Genomic DNA, 19,299 nt, shown 5'->3' on the forward strand with positions numbered 1-19,299 from the left:
ATTGCCTGGAGGGAGGCAGGAAATTTGGGCGCATGAGGCAGGTGGACAAAAAGGGCGCCGCCATTCACTCCCATAATAAATATCATTTAATGGGCGCCCAACAGGAAAAAAGGGCGCCGGAGAAAAATAACGTTTTAAAAGCGGCGCCCGGAGACTTTTAATGTTTTATAACTGCTTCTCATGTTTACACATTATTTAATGATTTATAATTTTTTAAACATTATTTTTAAACGAAAAACAGTACAGTATTTTTTTAAAACATTATTTTTAAACGAAAAACCGTACAATTTTTTTTTAAACATTATTTTTAAACGAAAAACCGCACAATATTTTTTATTAACAAACGTTATTAATGCTTATCACAGGGGGGTCTTAGGTTTAGGCATCACTAGGAGGGTCTTAGGTTTAGGCACCACCAGGGGGGTCTTAGGTTTAGGCACCACCAGGGGGGTCTTAGGTTTAGGCACCACCAGGGGGGTCTTAAGTTTAGGCACTACCAGGGGGGTCTTAGGTTTAGGCACCACCAGGGGGGTCTTAGGTTTAGGCACCACCAGGGGGGTTTTTTAGGGTTAGGCACCACCAGGGGGGTCTAGGGGTTAGGGATAGGTACAGGGAGGGTTCTGTGTGAGAGTATGGTTAGGTATAGCTTTAGTAACATTCTTATTAATGTTTTATAAAACGTTATTATAAATTTCACTTTTTAAACAGGGAAGATTAACGTTTTTACAATTGCCGATTTCATACACATTATTTAATGATTTATAACTTTATAAAACATTATTTTTAAACGAAATGTAGCACAATTTTTTTTTAAACGTTATTCACGCTTATCGTTTAAAACCCTGCGCCCTTTTTTCCCGGCGCCCTTTTTTAACGTACGCGCCTGGAGTGCCATTGGTCCTGGGGCGGCACCATGCCCCTGATTAAGCCCCACCCCCAAATAAAGCGATGCCTCCCAAGCAAAGCCATGCCCCCACAGGTGCTTGTGCCTCCTTCAGTCCCCCGTGTCACCTCTGCCCCCCCCCTTCCCCCATGTGTCCATCTGACCCCTGTGCCTCCTTCCTTGTCGGAGTCCAATGCTGTGCCTGTGCAATCAACCTGTCTGTCTCCTGCTCCCTCTATTGCTGGCACCTCACTGTCCTCATGTCACCAGTAATCGCGCTACTTGCGGTAGGAGATGCAGGGCACTAGGGTGAGTGGACTGGCGAAAGCACAGCACTGGACTCCAGCGGAGAGGTGAGAGCACAACTCCTACTATTCTGCATTTACACACTGGACTGGGGGAGTGCAGGAAGGGGGTGTATAATGACATGTGACAGGATCAGCGGGTTGTTTGTAACTCAGGGAGTCCTTGTTTTATGCATCCACCGTATCCGGCATATAGTTTATATTCTCTAGTGTGTGGGTGTTTGGGGGGGGAGGGGATGGGGTGACAAAGGACTTCTTGCCTGAGGTGACAAAACAACTAGAAACGGCCCTACCACCATGAAATAGTGCCATCAGACTTTCTGCAGTCTGGAATGATTTTTCTTTCTATACTCGCATGTATGAAAGTACATCTGCGATGTGACTAATATGGAAGCACCTATGGCTGGCCCCCTTCCAATATCGGATCATCTTCTCACTGTAAAATTAGCTCATCATCTGGCTATAATCACTGGCACATATAAGCAGCTGTCTGCCACTATAGGACTGCAGCAGTGCATCGAATGCCATTTATAGTCTTTGTGTGAATCATAATGGGCTCATTACTGATCCATAGATATTCACTCTAAAGTGGTGGCTGGATAGTGTAATGGCTAAGGGTTCCGCCTATGACACAGGAGACCAGGGAATCTTGGCTCTTCCTGTTCAGTAAGCCAGCACCTATTCAGTAAGGAGGCCTTGGGCTAGACTCCATAACACTACTACTGCCTACTGAGCGAGCCCCTAATGGCTACAGCTCGGGTGTTTTGAGTCCGCCAGGAGAAAATGAAAAATAAAAAATGTTATTTATCTTGGAGCACTGGAGCAGAGCTAATGCTTGAATGCCTAGGCGACTCTATGTGCTGTCAGATACTCACCTTCCCCACACTGGATAGGTGCCAGTCCTCAGGTTCAAGATCTTATGTTTAAATAGTTTTTATTGAGGTTTTTGAAAAATAAAAAAAACAGTACAGCCAAATAGGCAGCTGTATACATTTGTCTATAAAAATGTTCACATTGGTAACAATAAAATAGCTTTTATGATGGCCTCAGGTTCAAGATCTTAAAGGACAACTGAAGTGAGAGGGATATGGAGGCTGCCATATTTATTTCATTTTAAGCAATACCAGATGCCTGTCTGTCCAGCCAATCCTCTGCTTTTATTACTTTTAGCCATAGCCCCTGAACAAGCATGCAGCAGATCAGGTGTTTCTGACATTATTGACAGATCTGACAAGATTATCTGCATGCTTGTTTTTGGTGTGATTCAGACACTTCTGCAGCCAAACAGATCAGTAGGACAGCCAGGCAACTGGTATTGCTTAAAGTGAACCAGAGACGAAGCACCCTCATGTATTTTACCATATATATCAGTGGGGACATTAGAGAAAACACCTACCCTGCTCTTTGTTTCATCCTTCACTGCTCAGCCTGCTTGTCATAGCCCTGATAAAATCCCCGACTGAGCATTCAGTCCGGCTTTGCTCAGAAATCATTTTAGCTAAGTCGGTCTTCTCTGATGTCTTTTCAAGCCCAAGCCTGCCCCCTTCTGGCTCTGTTTTCCTGTTCCGTATACTCACAGCATCACATAGAGCTGTGATGAGATGGGAGGAGCTGCTGCTGCTGAGGAATGAGATTTGGTATATTGAACCATGTTTTTTTTAATCTATATTTGTTAGTCATAAGAGATTTTTAGAAATGGTGATTTCATTTTGCACACAGCCCACCAAATAATATGCTTTTCTGATGAACTGTGTTTTGCATGGAGTTTTAGTAAACAAAACACAAAAAAACGGCACACCAGAGCAGCGGAAATACCACGTATAGTATTTATTTTGTAAAATCTATTGGGGATATGTTTATTTTGTGCCAAAGCGTTCATCTCTGGTTTACTTTAAAAGGAAATAAATATGGCAGCCTCCATATTCTTCTCACTTCAGTTGTCCATGCCAGCAATGTTCAGAAACTGGAAACTCCCTAAAGATAAAGAAGAAAAAAAAATCTACATAAATAAACCATTACCTTTTGGGAAAAGACCACATAATATCCCGTTCCTTTGGCCTGACATATGAGCTTGCAGACGTCTCCAGGCTGTATTCCGGCATACTTAGGAACCCACTCAACATATGTCTTCACACCCTTAGCGTCGGTCTGGTATCCATTCCTGGCCTCACACTGCTGCTGCCGGAACGATTTGGCTTCAAAAGTAAAAAGGAGTGAAAAGTTAAAAGAGTAACTTCCCTGTAGTTCAAAAATCTAAGTAGCAGATGCCTGTTCTGTAACTAAGTGCTATTAAATAATATCTTATAACTGCAGTCTTCAAGTGTCCTCAACTTTTAAGTGAAGTCCTTAACTTTTAAGTGAAGTTTTTGAAAACCATGGCACCGGGGAATAGCTTAGCGTGACTCATACCCAGAATTCTCATCTCTCTGTGCCATTTCTTTATAAAGCTATGCCTACGTGCAGACTGTTGCCTAGAAAATTGCGATCACTTCCACTAGCCATGTGGTTTCCCCTCTCCATGGTCTTCCCTCTCCATGGAACAGCAGGCTGCTTAGCAGAAGGCCCAGCATTGTGTCTGTACAGTAGTCGATGTTAAATTGTCCCCTTAAGCTATCACTAATGATCAATCTGAGCCATAGTAATATAAAGTTTGTATGTAGATTAGAGGTTAGTACACACTTGTCACTTGGGTACACCTGGTTGATTGTAGGTTGAGATGACCCAAAAACAAATTTGTGTATGAGGTTTTAGAATATGCTTACATCACTCAATTTTGTGGGCCAATCAACCTTTCGATCCAATGATTTTATCAAATCAGAGGAGAACTGATACTGCAACATGGCCGAAATCGGTTGACGGGGTTCAACAGGAATGCTGGGAAATCTTGGATGCAAGGACTTGGTCGGGTGCAGGGCGGTAACAATATCGCGACGACTGGTGAACCCCCATTAACTACTAACTAAACTAGCTGCTGGGGGGGGGGGGGGCAGTCCCAGCAGTTGCAGGTGGGCCTAGGCTGTGGGACCACTATTACCCTAACCCTCCTTCCCTCCCAATACAGCCCCCCTCTTGAGCAGATTATCTTGTGGTCATTATTGTTATGGGTAGAGGAGGTCAGCGTGCTGAACCATTAAAGGGAACTCATGGTGGTCATACTTGTTAAAACGACGCCTGAGATGGCCCGTCTGGACAAAGAAGGAGGCGTGGCACTAGTCTATAAAAGAACATTTGAAAGCAATCTCACACACTCTCTGTGTGTAAAAAACTAATGCTTTCACTTCAGAGAAGGTTGCTTATCTCTGTCTCATCGGTAAACGTAATCATTGCTGACTGAAGCTCTCTGAGGCATGTGCCTTCAATCTGCCCCCTCCCTCAGGTGAAGTGATTCAGCAGTTGCCAGGGAAATGTGTCTGTTCAGCAGAGGGAGGGAGGAGGGAACAGAATAAAAACCAAGACAGTGCCATCTGCCTTTGCCGATGAAACAAAGATAAGCTATCTTGTACTGCTCTCTGTAGTAAAAGTATACATTTTTACAAACAGAGAATGTGTGGGATTGCTTTAAAATGTTATTTTATGTAACTAAGAGTAGTTACTGAAATGTTCGTTTTTGGGAATATAATACCACTTTAGGCCTCTTGCACACTGCACGCGATTCCGATTCAGATTCCGCTTTTTAATCTGTTTTTACATCAGATTCAGATTCCGATTTGCAGTGTGCAGGGAGCAAACTGCAAATCAGAATCTGAATCGGATGTAAAAACTGATTAAAAAGCGGAATCTGAATCGGAATCACTTGCAGTGTGCAAGAGGCCTTAAAGAGACTCTGAAGTCTCCCTAAAATGAGGTTTTTATTTTAAAAACCTCATTAACATCATTGTCTCTCTTAAAACGCCGCAGAACCGCGGCTGAAAACCCCATCGATCACCCGAAACTCAAGGGGGCACACGGCAGGCAAAATCCACGACTTTCTTGGTCGTGGATTTTGCTGCCGCCTCTATGCTCGTCAATCAGCGCGTATCTCCGCCTCTCCCTCGCCCCTCTCAGTGAAGGAAGACTGAGAGGGGCGGGGGAGAGGTGGCGATCCGGGCTGATTGTGCTACCTCTATGCGGAAGGAGCCCACGATTGTATCCTGTGAGTTTGGGGCGACTGAGGGGTTTTTTAGCCATGGTTCTGCATCGTTTTATGAGAGACAATAATGGTAATGAGGTTTTTAAAATAAAAACCTCATTTTAGGGAGACTTTAGAGTCTCTTTAAAAGATGTCTGCTATTAGAGCAGGCACTTGGGTGATAGCAGGGAATGATATTGCATCATGTAGTTCAGATAGATGCGCCCGCTGAGCTGAGAACATTCTGTAATACATCTAGCACAACCCTCATTCATTACCAGCATTTCTCATCTCTGGTTTGTACACATCACTGCGGTAACACAAATGCTATTTTACAAACTGTTTACCAGTCCTTGCTGTGCTCCGTTATAATCAAGAAATCGCTGTGAATGTTTGCCAGGCAATAGCAGGCAATTCGTAGTATACATTCCAGCCCAGGTTCCCTCTGCCCGCAGGTTCTCCAAAGCACTCCAGCCTTGAAGAATTCTATTTAAGTGGGCCTGTGCTCATCTTGCTTACTTGCGTTTGTTGTCAAGCAACCAGTCTGTTTACAGGCAAAAAAGAGGAAAACCCAGGAGGAAAAAAATGTCACATACTTAAAGGGAACCTGAACTGAGAGGTATATGGAGGCTGCCATATTTATTTCCTTTTAAAGTCAATGGGAACTGTACTCTAAAAAAACAACAACAGATACTTACCTAAGGATAGGGAAGGCTCTGGGTCTTAATGAGCCTTCCCTCTCCTCTCCCGGTGCACGTTACATCGCTGGCTCTCCCATAGCAGCAGCTGACCAATTTGGTGCTGTTTCTGCCGCCAAAGGGAGGCTTTGGAAGCCCGAGTGTTCCCAAAGACAGGCCGCTCCATACTACGCATGCGCGAGCGCCCTCTCTTGCGCACTCGCGCACGTGCAGTATGGAGCCGCCTGTTTTCGGGAGGACGTGGGAGGACATGGCTCCTGAAGACTTCCAAAGCTCTAGATCGCAGCGCTGTACAAATGTTTATTTGCTTTTCTTTTTTTAATCACAGCCTGCCAGCTCAGATCGCAGCTGGCAGGCTGTTAACGGATCCCCGCTCTGTTTACTAGCAGCGAACGCGTACGCATGCATGCACACATTCCCTGCGGTGATTGACATCAGTAGGGGCAGAACTGAAGCTGAAAGCTCTGCCCCTTCCAGGAAATGCAGGCGAATTGCCCCCCGGGCGATTTGGGGTCTCTGCAGCCCTCGTTTAGCGGCGGGGATGCGGCGGATTACTTGGGAGCACTGAAGCGAACTATAAGGAAGCTTTTGCCGGCGAGGGCCACAAATGATTGTATTGAGGGCCGCAAATGGCCCGCGGGCCGCGAGTTTGAGACCCCTGATTTAAAGGGACCATGAGCAGATCTGTTAAAAGCAAATTGGTGCTTACCTGGGGCTTTCTCCAGGCCCCTGTAGGCCGCGAGGTCCCGCCCTCTGGGTCCCATCCGTGATCCCGCTGGCGGCCGCATTTGTGTGGGACTTCAGATGAAGTCTAGAGCCACTGCGTCTGCGCGGCCCATCTTCGCACCTGACTCGATCACGCTCCTGTCCCCGTAAGCCTTCTTGCACATGCACGGTGCACACATGCGCAGGAGGCTTACGGTGACGTGCACAAGATCAAGACGAGTGTGCTGACAGCCCACACAGGCGCAGTGGCCCACGACAGGCTGAAGGAAGCCCCAGGCAAGTGCCGATTTGCTTTTAACAGGTCTGATCAGGGTCCCTTTAAGCACACTTTAAAGACAGATGATGAGAACAACAGCCAGGCAATATGCACTTAAAAAAAGAAATAAAGAAATAAATTGAAAAAAAAAGTCTTACAGGTGAAAGTCTCCTTTTACAAAACTTTCCTTTTAAGTAAAGTGCAATTGCTACAGCGCATCACATGCAGGAACAAAACAAAACTCACACAATTACAAAAACAAAACAACGCACTTATAATGGATGGAATGAAAAGGAACTCGCAGGATCCAAACAACAGAAAAATGCGCAATGCAGAATGTAAATGACTCACATCTGCTAAGAAGCAAAAACTGGAGGGAAGTTGCAGTGAAATCACCCTACATGACTCTAAACCTCCCCCAACTCAAATCATTTCAAACTTGGAAAATAAAATAAAAAAATTCCCGTGGACAATTGCCATCAAGATTCTTTCCTCATCTGCCATTGTGGCCCGATGCCATGGCAGTACATAAAGCAAAGCCGTCAATGGATAATCCAATTAATTCAGGCTAATTCTGTTATAGCTATCCAGCGCGGTCTCTGGCTTAAGCAATCATTTCGGAAAGACAGGAAGTTATAGATCATTTCTGAGTTGTTTATTTCTCATAATAGGAAATTTCAGGTACAAAGGCGACAAGTATTGTAGTCCTTTCCTACACAAGTAATGTATTCTTTCCATGCACAGGTATTGTATCTCTTATGTGCACAAGTATTGTATTCCTTCCATGTACAGGTATTGAATTCCTACTGTGCACAAGTATTGTATTCCTTCCATGCACATCCTATATAATAAAACCCCTGTGTCTCTGCGTCCTCCGGTGTCTGTACTTCCAGACCTGACAGTTTGCTGTCTGTGAACCTCATTGCATTCTGGGAAATAACAGCTTGTTCCAACTGCCAAGCAAGCAACATCTCCCTGTGTGCATATACTGCAGACAGCGGTGGGGGATGGGCGAGCGGATTGCATATGCGTTCCCGTTACTGGGGGGGGGCGCCCGTAGCCTAGCGCCCATACCCTAGTTCCCATTTTTTAATGGGCAGGCTTTTTTACAAGTATTGTATACCTTCCATGCACAGGTACTGCATTTCTTCTGTGCACAGATATTGCATTTCTTCCATGCACAGGTATTATATTTCTGCTGTGCACAGGTATTGCATTCCTTCCATGCACAGGTATTGTATTATTTGTGTGCACATGTATTGTATTGCTTCTGTGCACAGGTATTGAATTTCTTCTGTGTACAGTTATTGTATTCCTTTCATGCACAGGTATTGTATACCTTCCATGCACAGGTATTATATTTCTGCTGTGCACAGGTATTGCATTCCTTCTGTGCACAGATATTGTATACCTTCTTCGAAACAGGTATTGTATTCTTTCTATGTACAGGTATTATTTTCCTTCCATGCACAGGTATTGTACCCCATCACTGCACAGGTACCGTACATATTCCGTGTTCAAGTATTGTTTTCCTTCCATGCGCGGGTATTGTATTCTTTCTGTGCACAGGTATTGTATTCTTTCTGTGCGCAGGTATCGTATACCTTCCATGCACAGGTATCGTATACCTTCCATGCACAGGTATTGTATACCTTCCATGCACAGGTATTGTATACCTTCCATGCACAGGTATTGTATACCTTCCATGCACAGGTATTGTATACCTTCCATGCACAGGTATTGTATACCTTCCATGCACTGGTATTGTATACCTTCCATGCACAGGTATTGTATACCTTCCATGCACTGGTATTGTATTCCTTCTGTGCACAGGTATTGTATACCTTCCATGCACAGGTATTGTATACCTTCCATGCACAGGTATTGTATACCTTCCATGCACAGGTATTGTATACCTTCCATGCACAGGTATTGTATACCTTCCATGCACTGGTATTGTATTCCTTCTGTGCACAGGTATTGTATACCTTCCATGCACAGGTATTGTATTCCTTCTGTGCACAGTTATTGTATTCCGCCATTTACAATGTTGTGTAAATGACAGAGTGCGGTGCATTGTGGTGTGCATGGGCACCCCGACGGCAATCCCAGTGACTTACTTCTTGCCTGGCAGGTTGTATGTCACTGAGTGGGGGTGGTGCTATGCATATGACCCTTTTGGCACATGATCTGTTTGTCATTTTTTTTCATTTACTGCATTGTGGTGGGCGGCGGCAGGAATATTGCATCCCCACCACAACCCAACAGGTTAAACCGGCTTCAATTTGAAATAATTCCATTTGTCATTTTGGTTATTACACAATTTCCAGTAGGGGTATCGCCTCATATCCGCACGATCTGTATACGCTGTGATTGTGTGTGTCACATGCAATATTCATTTGAAGCATGATGTTTTGTATTGTATAACATTTACACTGCATTCTCATTCTGTTAATGGTGTTATTTTTACACCATGTTGTATGTATAAGTCTAGCGCCAGTTATAACATTATTCCCTATATTTTTTTCATAGTCTACATATATGACAGGCCCTCTTGGAAACGCTACCATGTTACTTTATTTCCTTCAGTGTAGCTGTTTTTTTTAATCTTTTTAATGTGACATTTATTCTCTGTGGTTTGCATATGATTATTTTTCTGGGGAAATGAATCTTCCAGGTGCCATACGTCTCATATCCTCTGATAGCTGAACGGTGCGCGCCGAATGTAGACGCAAATGAGATTGTAGAACATTCTCTATTAACGCCGAGAAGTTCCCAGCAGGGTCCCGCTCTCACCGCTGTGATAATGTTACATCATATATTATAATATCTCCTCCTCTTACAGCAGAGTGTCATTTATAGCGAGTCGCGAGGAGCTCCCGCCACACTCTGGCTTTGGCATCCGACAGGAAAGGAACGCGACGTACGATTGTTTGCTTTATTTATTAGACTGTTTTATCTGTGCTGCTGTAGATGTCTGGTGTAAATGTTTTCCCTGTGATAATCCAGAGTGATATGTTATTACAGCAATCTGTTCCACTTCCATATTTCTGTTACGGTAAAGCCGTTCTTTTATCTAAGTTTATGAGTTATTAAAGGACGACTATTGCGGAAAATTGTAAAATTTCAATAGGAAGTACATTTTTCTCCCCCAAAAGTGAGGAAAAAAGTCACTGAGTCTTATAGTCCAGATACAGAGAGTTCCTGACTTGTGAACGCCTGCCAATACGAAACCTCCAACCTGCCGCAATGCTGGGGACTCCCTGTACTGTGCCCATGCAGAGGAGGACAAAGGTGGACACAAAGGGGCATAGAGGAGGACACCAGGAGGACACAAAGGGGCATAGAGGAGGACACAGTGGGACACAAAGGGGCATAGAGGAGAACACAAGGAGGACACAAAGGGGCATAGAGGAGAACACAAGGAGGACACAAAGAGGCATAGAGGAGAACACAAGGAGGACACAAAGGGGCATAGAGGAGAACACAAGGAGGACACAAAGGGGCATAGAGGAGGACACAAGGGGGACACAAAGGGGCATAGAGGAGAACACAAAGGGGCATAGAGAAGGACACAAGGGGGACACAAAGGGGCATAGAGGAGGACACCAGGAGAAAACAAAGGAGCACAGAGGAGGACACAAAAGGGCATAGAGGAGAACACAAGGAAGACACAAAGGGGCATAGAGGAGAACACAAGGAGGACACAAAGGGGCATAGAGGAGGACACATAGGGACACAAAGGAGAACACAAGGAGAACACAAAGGGGCATAGAGGAAGACACAAGGGGGACACAAAGGGGCATAGAGGAGAACACAAAGGGGCATAGAGAAGGACACAAGGGGGACACAAAGGGGCATAGAGGAGGACACCAGGAGAAAACAAAGGAGCACAGAGGAGGACACAAAGGGGCATAGCGGAGGACACAGGGGGACACAAAGGGGCATAGAGGAGGAAACAGGGGGGCACAAAGGGTCATAGAGGAGAACACAAGGAGGACACAAAGGGGCATAGATGAAGACAAGGAGGACACAAGGGGGACAGAGGAGGACACAAAGAAGCATAGAGGAGGACACGAGGACACGAAGGGGCATAGAGGAGAACACAAGGAGGACACAAAGGGGCATAGAGGAGGACACAAGGAGGACACAAAGGGGCATAGAGGAGAACACAAGGAGGACACAAATGGGCATAGAGGAGAACACAAGGAGGACACAAAGAGACATAGAGGAGAACACAAGGACACGAAGGGGCATAGAGGAAAACACAAGGAGGACACAAAGGGGCATAGAGGAGGACACAAGGAGGACACAAAGGGGCATAGAGGAGAACACAAGGAGGACACAAAGGGGCATAGAGGAGGACACAGGGGGACACAAAGGGGCATAGAGGATAACACAAAGGGGCATAGAGGAGGACACAAGGGGGACACAAAAGGGCATAGAGGAGAACACAAAGGGGCATAGAGAAGGACACAAGGGGGACACAAAGGGGCATAGAGGAGGACACCAGGATAAAACAAAGGAGCACAGAGGAGGACACAAGGAGGACACAAAGGGGCATAGAGGAGGACACAGGGGGACACAAAGGGGCATAGAGGAGGAAACAGGGGGACACAAAGTGTCATAGAGGAGAACACAAGGAGGACACAAAGGGGCATAGATGAAGACAAGGAGGACACAAGGGGGACAGAGGAGGACACAGGGAGACACAAGAAGTACATGGGGTATTAGTTACAAAGAGGCATAATACACAAGATGCCCCTTCATCATGGATGCACCAGCTTTAGTACATATTTTTACCCTGGCTTTTGTCTGCTAAACCTAGGTGCGTCTTATGGTCAGGAGCGTCTTATAGTGCAAAAAATACGGTACTCTTCTACTATGTTCCTGTCGCTTACAGTAAGCAGTAAAAATCTGACGGAACTGAGAGGTTTTGGACTAGTCCATCTCCTCACAGGGCATTCTCAGGGTTTTCTCTATTTTCAAAATGACTCGCTGAACAGCAGTTGCTCAGTCCAACTGCCAAAATAGTGCGCAAATGGGGAGGCAGGCAAGGAAACCCTAAGAATCCTACATGAGGAGGTAGACTAGTCCAAAACCTATTGAATCTGTTAGGGTTTTACTAGCTACTGCAAGCAACAGCTACAGGGCTAGCAAAGTAATTTAGGGCTTTTTCACACTGCAAGAGCTTTTCTAAGCACTTTGTGATTTTAAAAGCAGGGCCGACGCTTCCATAGAGGCAAAGGGGGCCCCAAAGCCTGTGCCCCCCCCCCTCCCCAAGGTGTCCCTCTTCCCCTCCAACTATGGTGACCCATGACAGTGGGGAGGCTGTGTGTCAACTCTCCATAGATAAAGAAGGTGAATAATGAGAACCCCAAAAATGATTTTTAGGGGACATATGATAGACACCTAATGATATTGTGTGACAGCGCAGGGATTGGATTAGGCCTGGCAGCCAGCTCAGGGGTTCTGAGGGTGATTTGGTTAAAAGGGGGGTTGTCAAGGGGGCCCCCAAGGTTACTTTTGCCCCAGGGCCCCATGGTAGCTAGAACCGGCCTTGTTTAAAAGCTCCTGCTGATGTTATCCTATGTGTGTGTTCACACTGGAGCGATGTGATTTTGTAAAAATCCCCCATAGCATTGCATTAGCAAGAGCATTTCTCTAGTATCTCTAGTATTTAAAAAGCACTTGTAGTGTGAACTAGCCGTATAGTGTATTTTACTCTGGAAGAAATGTACTTCCTATATGTACAGTATGTGTACACATGTATTTTAAATTTTATGCGGGGGGCAGCGAGCGGGAACGCGCGGCGGGGAGGGACGTAATAGCTACGTCCATGCAAGCAGTTATGGGATTTTGCTGGGACGTAGTTACTCATCCCGGGGGAGGGGTAGTGGTTAAAATGCTGCGTATTGTGTAAACTTCATATATTAGAGAATAATGCTATGTTAAAAAAAGCTATATAACTGAAAATAAAAATTGGAGACTCTTTTCTTTGCTACTAATGTTCTATTAATTATCCGTACTACACATAGAATTATTTATATCATACATTTTTTTTCACTTCAGTGTCACTTTAAAGCAGAGTATCACTTTAAATAAGCTTGTGATAAAACTAGAAGGTATTTTAACACATTCAGGTTCCGTCGTTTTCACGTGAGAAATGTTCACCTCCCATTCATTAGCCTATAACTTTATCACTACTTATCACAATGAACTGATCTATATCTTGTTTTTTCCGCAACCAATTAGGCTTTCTTTGGGGGGGTACATTTTGCTAAGAGCCACTTTACTGTAAATGCATTTTAACAGGAAGAATAAGAAAAAAACGGAAAAAATCATTGTTTTCAGCCATTATAGTTTTAAAATAATACATGCCTCCATAATTGAAACTCACGTATTGTATTTGCCCATATGTCCCGGTTATTACACCGTTAAAATTATGTCCCTATCACAATGTATGGCGACAATATTTTATTTGGAAATAAAGGTGCATTTTTTCCGTTTTGCATCTATCGCTATTTACAAGTTTAAAATAAAAAAAAAATATAGAAATATTTCATCTTTACATTGATATTTAAAAAGTTTAGACCCTTAGGTAAATATTTACATGTTTTTTTTTTATTGTAATGTTTTTGTTTTTTTATAGTAAACATTTTATTTGGGTAGTTTTGGGAGGGTGGGAGGTAAACAATAGGTTTGTAATGTAAATGTGTGTTGATTTTCATTTTTTTTTATTTTCAGTTGTAGTATTACTTTTTGGCCACAAGATGGCGGCCATGAGTTTGTTTACATGACGTCACTCTAAGCGTAACACACGCTTAGAGTGACGCATCGGGGAGGGAACAGCCAGAAAAGGCACAGCTTCCGAGAGAAGCTGTCGCTTTTTCAGCGGGGGAGAGGAATCAGTGATCGGGCACCGTAGCCCGATTCACTGATTGCCTGGCTAACGAACCGCGGGCCGGGAGCGCACATGGTTCCTGGACGTAGTTTCTACGTCCAGGAACCAAAATAGGTTAAAGAGGAACTGTCACGAAAATCTTGAAATTTAAAACGCATACAAATAAGAAGCTCTTTTTTTCCAGAGTAAAATGAGCCATAAATGACTGTTCTCCTATGTTGCTGTCACTTACAGTAGGTAGTAGAAATCTGACCTTACCGACAGCTTTTGGGCTAGTCCGTCTCTCCATAGGGGATTCTCAGCATGGCCTTTATTCTTTATAAAGACATTCCCTGAAAAAGATTTATACAAAAATGCTGGAAAGCCTCCCGGCTCACTGTACACTTTATTGGCAGTTGGATGGAGCAACTGCCATTCACTAAGTGCTTTTAAAAATAAAGAAAACCCTGAGAACCCCCCCCCCCCCCCTGAGAAGATGGGCTAGTCCAAAATATGTCGGTAATGTCAGATTTCTACTACTTACTGTAAGTGACAGCAACATAGGAGAAAAGTAATTTATGGTTCATTTTACTCGGGAAGAAACGTGCTTCTTATTTGTATATATAATTATAATAGTACAGAATGCGCCCACCCACTCAGCTTTCCTAAAATTGGTTAATAAATGTGTCCACAATAAGTTCAGAGTCTTCGCTATCATCAATCCACAGACCAGTCTATTCATATATATGCAGACAGCGCTCCTCTTCTCATATCACAACCTGCAGGATAAAAACCTGTACATAGTGCATTACTGTTACACTGTTACACTGACACCCCGGTGATTTATGGTGCTCCACACGTGCTCCACACTTAGTGTAATAATTGCCACAACCCCTTCAAAAATGCAGGCTCACCAGATGTAATCCACCTCACTTTTCAGGTGGGTCTCTCACATGAATCAATAAGCCAACGAACTAGCAGCTTCGAATCTTCAAAAGAGTTTAATCCAGATTCCTCTTAAAATCACAATAAAACAACAAGGCCAACATAGCGTAAAACCGTAAAACATTAGCAGCCAATGCCCTGCGCTAAGATGCACTCACGTCATATGGATAGGTTATACGCATATCATGCCTATATGAGCCTTGGGGTGTCACCTCCAATGCGGTTTCGGCGTCCCGTCTCCGCTGCGGCGCTTCCGCTCGTGTGTAGCTTGTAGCCGGCTCGCGTTCCCCAGTTTGCTCCCAGTGACGTCAGGCGCTCCAAGCTCCGCCTTACGCGTTTCGTCCGTCAAGGACTCATCAGAGGCTGACGTCACTGGAGCGTCCGACGTCCTTTATACCAATTGCCCCCTACGCTGACTCCAACGCGACCCGTAGGTCGCGTGTGTCCACGTCATCAAGTACTAATTAGCATGTGCTGAAGCGCATCGGCCATCACGCCGTGCGCTTCAGTTCAGTTTCCGCATCAGTGGGCCCTTGATCTTACATCAGCCATGTATCTCCTTCAGTGACACCCTCTACTGGACAACTGCTTAACTGCTCCTATTTTACATTCAATACACATAAAAACACAATTTGGATTTACAATTAAGATTTGGAATTTATACATAATTTTTCTACTTCCTTCTCACTTCTAGCTGCTTCATCCAACCTCTATAGAATGGCTCATCTATTGATCAAAGCCCCATCTGACTCTACGTGCATGGAGATGACCCCCTGGTAATTCACCTGTGAATCACAATTTTTATTACTTTCCACCTGGATATCTACTTCACTTATTAAACATCTATTTCATATGTGAATATAGTGACATTCTGAGGTCAATGGGCTTCTATTTAAACAACATACAATTGTGTAGATGTCCCAAAACAAAGGGGCCCCATTCACATGTGTACCATATATTATATGGCCACCCATGGGGGAGAAACCTGTGTCCAATGGTTAATTACCCTGTACCCCTATGGTTCCTCTACCCCAATCACCCTCCTAGGTATATTTGTATATGTTTACATATATTTCAAATGTTAAGATTTTTGCAACAGAGGTCCTTTAAACAGCAGTCTGGAACCATTCTTACAGTTACTGATAATATTAAATGTTTAGTTTGTGCTTTTTTATAACAAGGCAAACAAACATTTTACAAATTACATTATCCAACAGGAACCAATCAGGAATCCTCGTTTACTCTGCTGTAATCACTGAAAGGTGAAGCCTCTTATATTGTCCACCATCAATGCTCTTTGTGCTGCCTCTGTAATAAGCCTGCCTGTGTAATAGTCCCCTACATATTAATTGCGTTATTATGCATAAAAGTGTACATCAGACCCCTTCTGCAGATAATAGGCACTTGCATGCCGAATAACATCCTCTCTGTATCTGGCACAAATCACTCCTGCAATGCTCCAGTATGCATGCTGCCTGGACAGAATGGAAAATCTTACCATAGGTGGAGCTTACAGCTCAGAACTTGCCCAGATTTGTCAGTGGGGATTTGGGCTCAAGAACGTTTTAATATATCAGGGTGGGTGTGGGTGATACATTGATACAACATGGTGGCATAGTAGTGGATACTACTTTCACCTTGCAGAAAATCCCAGCCAGGACACTATCTGTTTGTATGTTCTTCCCTTCTCTACGTGGGTTTACTCTGGGCCCTCCAGTTTCCTCCCACATCACAAAAACATATCGAGGCTTTCCCCTAATTTGGCCCTAGACTATACAAGTCAAACTCTGGCCCATGGGCAAAATCCCCACTTTGCATTATGTTTGGCCCACTCTAGACCACCAGGGTAGCTATATTGGAGGTGAAGCCCTAGATCACCAGATAACTGTATAGGGGAGAGGAGGAAGGGGGGATTCTGACAACAGGGAACTTTACAATGTAGGGAGGTGGTCAATGGTCATTAGACATTGAGGTTGGCCCCCAAAGGTCAAAACCGTTTTACTTCGGTTAACGTTGTACATGAGTTTGACACTCCTGCCCTAGACTATGATGGATTAGATTGCCTCTCTGAGGGTCAGTCAGTGACAAGATTGTCAAGCGTTGCAGAAAATGTTGGCGATATTTAAATACTAAATAACAATATTAATAACAATAACAATAAATGTGTGTCCTGACATCAGTATGTGATGTAAACTTACACTTATTTGCCAAGGTGATTTAACTGAGCTTGTACTTTAGCAGCTTTGCTGTCCCTTAAGTGCCTTGTTTGGCCCCTCTGCTTCCATCACATTCCCCAATTGTTGTGCTTGCATGACGACATCATGGCACAACCTAACTCTAAACCCCCCTTCCTGACACCTTACCCTAAAACCCCCTTACTGGCCCCCAAAACCCCCCTTCCTGACACCTAACCCTAAAATGCCCCTTCTTGACACCTAACCCTATAACCCACCTTCGTGATGCTTAACCCTATAACCCCCTTCCCTGACACCTAACCCGATAACTCCCTCCCTGACACCTAACCCTAAACCCCCCCCCCCCTCCCTGACACCTAACCCTAAAACGCCCCTTCCTGACACCTAACCCTAAAACCCCCCTTCCTAACGCCTAACCCTAAACTGCTCCTTCCTGACGCCTAACTCTAAAACCCCCTTCCTGACTCCTATACCTAAAACTACCCTTCCTGACGCCTAACCCTAAAACGCCCCCTTCCTGACGCCTAAACTTACAACCCCCCTTCTTGACACCTAACCCTAAAACGCCCTTCCTGATGCCTAACCCTAAACCCCCCCTTCCTGGCACCTAACCCTAAAACACCTCTTCCTGACGCCTCACCCTAAAATCCCCTTCCTGACACCTAACCTTAAACCCTTTATAACCTTATAATACTGAAAATGATAAATGTCAAATTGATAACTTTCAAAAATGATAATAATAGATTGTGAGCTCCTTTGAGGGACAGTTAGTAACAAGACAATATACTCTGTACAGCGCTGCGTAATATGTCGGCGCTATATAAATACTTAAATAAATAAATAAAAATAATTTCTAAATAGTAACATTAAAAATGTAAAAAACGATTACATTCTAATGTTAAATACGATAAAAATGTTCTGCTGTAATTTTCAATACGCTAATTGGGCACCTTACAGTGGCGCACGGAAGGGGTTGTTCTGGGTGTCTAGAACACCCCCCTGCACCGAGACCGGAAGTGGGGCTGCAGCATGGCCCGGCCGGCTGGGGAGAGACGACAGAATAAAATGATGGAGGCGCCAGCCGCGCCAATAAGGGATGCGGGAGCTGGCTTTATTCCTCGCTCCCTCCCTCCCTCTGAATGCCCCCACCTGCGGTGAATGTGTGCCCGGCTCCCCCATGAGTGTGTGCGCAGCGGAGCGGTAGGTCCTCTTACCGCAGATCAGGCGCACCAGCAACTGGAGTCTCATGCTTCCTGTTTACCATGACGTCACAGGAAGCAGAGAGACTTGCTGGTGCGCCTGATCTGCGGTAAGAGGACCTACCGCTCCGCTGCGCACACACTCATGGGGGAGCCGGGCACACATTCACCGCAGGTGGGGGCATTCAGAGGGAGGGAGGGAGCGAGGAATAAAGCCGGCTCCCGCATCCCTTATTGGCGCAGCTGGCGCCTCCATCATTTTATTCTGTCTTTTCTCCCCCGGGCAATCTTCTCCCCACACAGGGGCACCTTCCTTCACCTATCTAACTTATACTGGGGGACATATACCTATCTAATCTATCCTGGGGGGCATATACCTATCTAACCTATACTGGGGGGCATATACCTATCTAACCTATACTGGGGGGCATATACATATCTAATCTATCCTGGGGGGCATATACCTATCTAACCTATACTGGGGGGCATATACCTATCTAACCTATACTGGGGGGCATATACCTATCTAATCTATCCTGGGGGGCATATACCTATCTAACCTATACTGGGGGGCATATACCTATCTAACCTATACTGGGGGGCATATACCTATCTAACCTATACTGGGGGGCATATACCTATCTAACCTATACTGGGGGGCATATACCTATCTAACCTATACTGGGGGGCATATACCTATCTAACCTATACTGGGGGGCATATACCTATCTAACCTATACTGGGGGGCATATACCTATCTAACCTATACTGGGGGGCATATACCTATCTAATCTATCCTGGGGGGCATATACCTATCTAACCTATACTGGGGGGCATATACCTATCTAACCTATACTGGGGGGCATATACCTATCTAATCTATCCTGGGGGGCATATACCTATCTAACCTATACTGGGGGGCATATACCTATCTAACCTATACTGGGGGGCATATACCTATCTAACCTATACTGGGGGGCATATACCTATCTAACCTATACTGGGGGGGCATATACCTATCTAACCTATATTGGGGGGCATATACCTATCTAATCTATCCTGGGGGGCATATACCTATCTAACCTATACTGGGGGGCATAT

General features: G+C 44.7%; 1 protein-coding gene across 1 annotated transcript in view; it reads right to left on the bottom strand.

Moving 5' to 3' along the window:
* The window catches only part of ADAMTS5 (ADAM metallopeptidase with thrombospondin type 1 motif 5), a 143,907-nt gene that overhangs the window by 18,647 nt on the left and 105,961 nt on the right, over positions 1–19,299 (bottom strand). The window contains exon 6 of the mRNA XM_068270594.1: positions 3,208–3,383. Within this exon, the coding sequence (XP_068126695.1) occupies positions 3,208–3,383 (176 nt within the window). The remainder of the gene's footprint in view (positions 1–3,207; positions 3,384–19,299) is intronic.

The sequence above is a fragment of the Hyperolius riggenbachi genome, chromosome 2 (assembly GCF_040937935.1).
Source record: "Hyperolius riggenbachi isolate aHypRig1 chromosome 2, aHypRig1.pri, whole genome shotgun sequence".
Lineage (NCBI taxonomy): Eukaryota > Metazoa > Chordata > Amphibia > Anura > Hyperoliidae > Hyperolius > Hyperolius riggenbachi.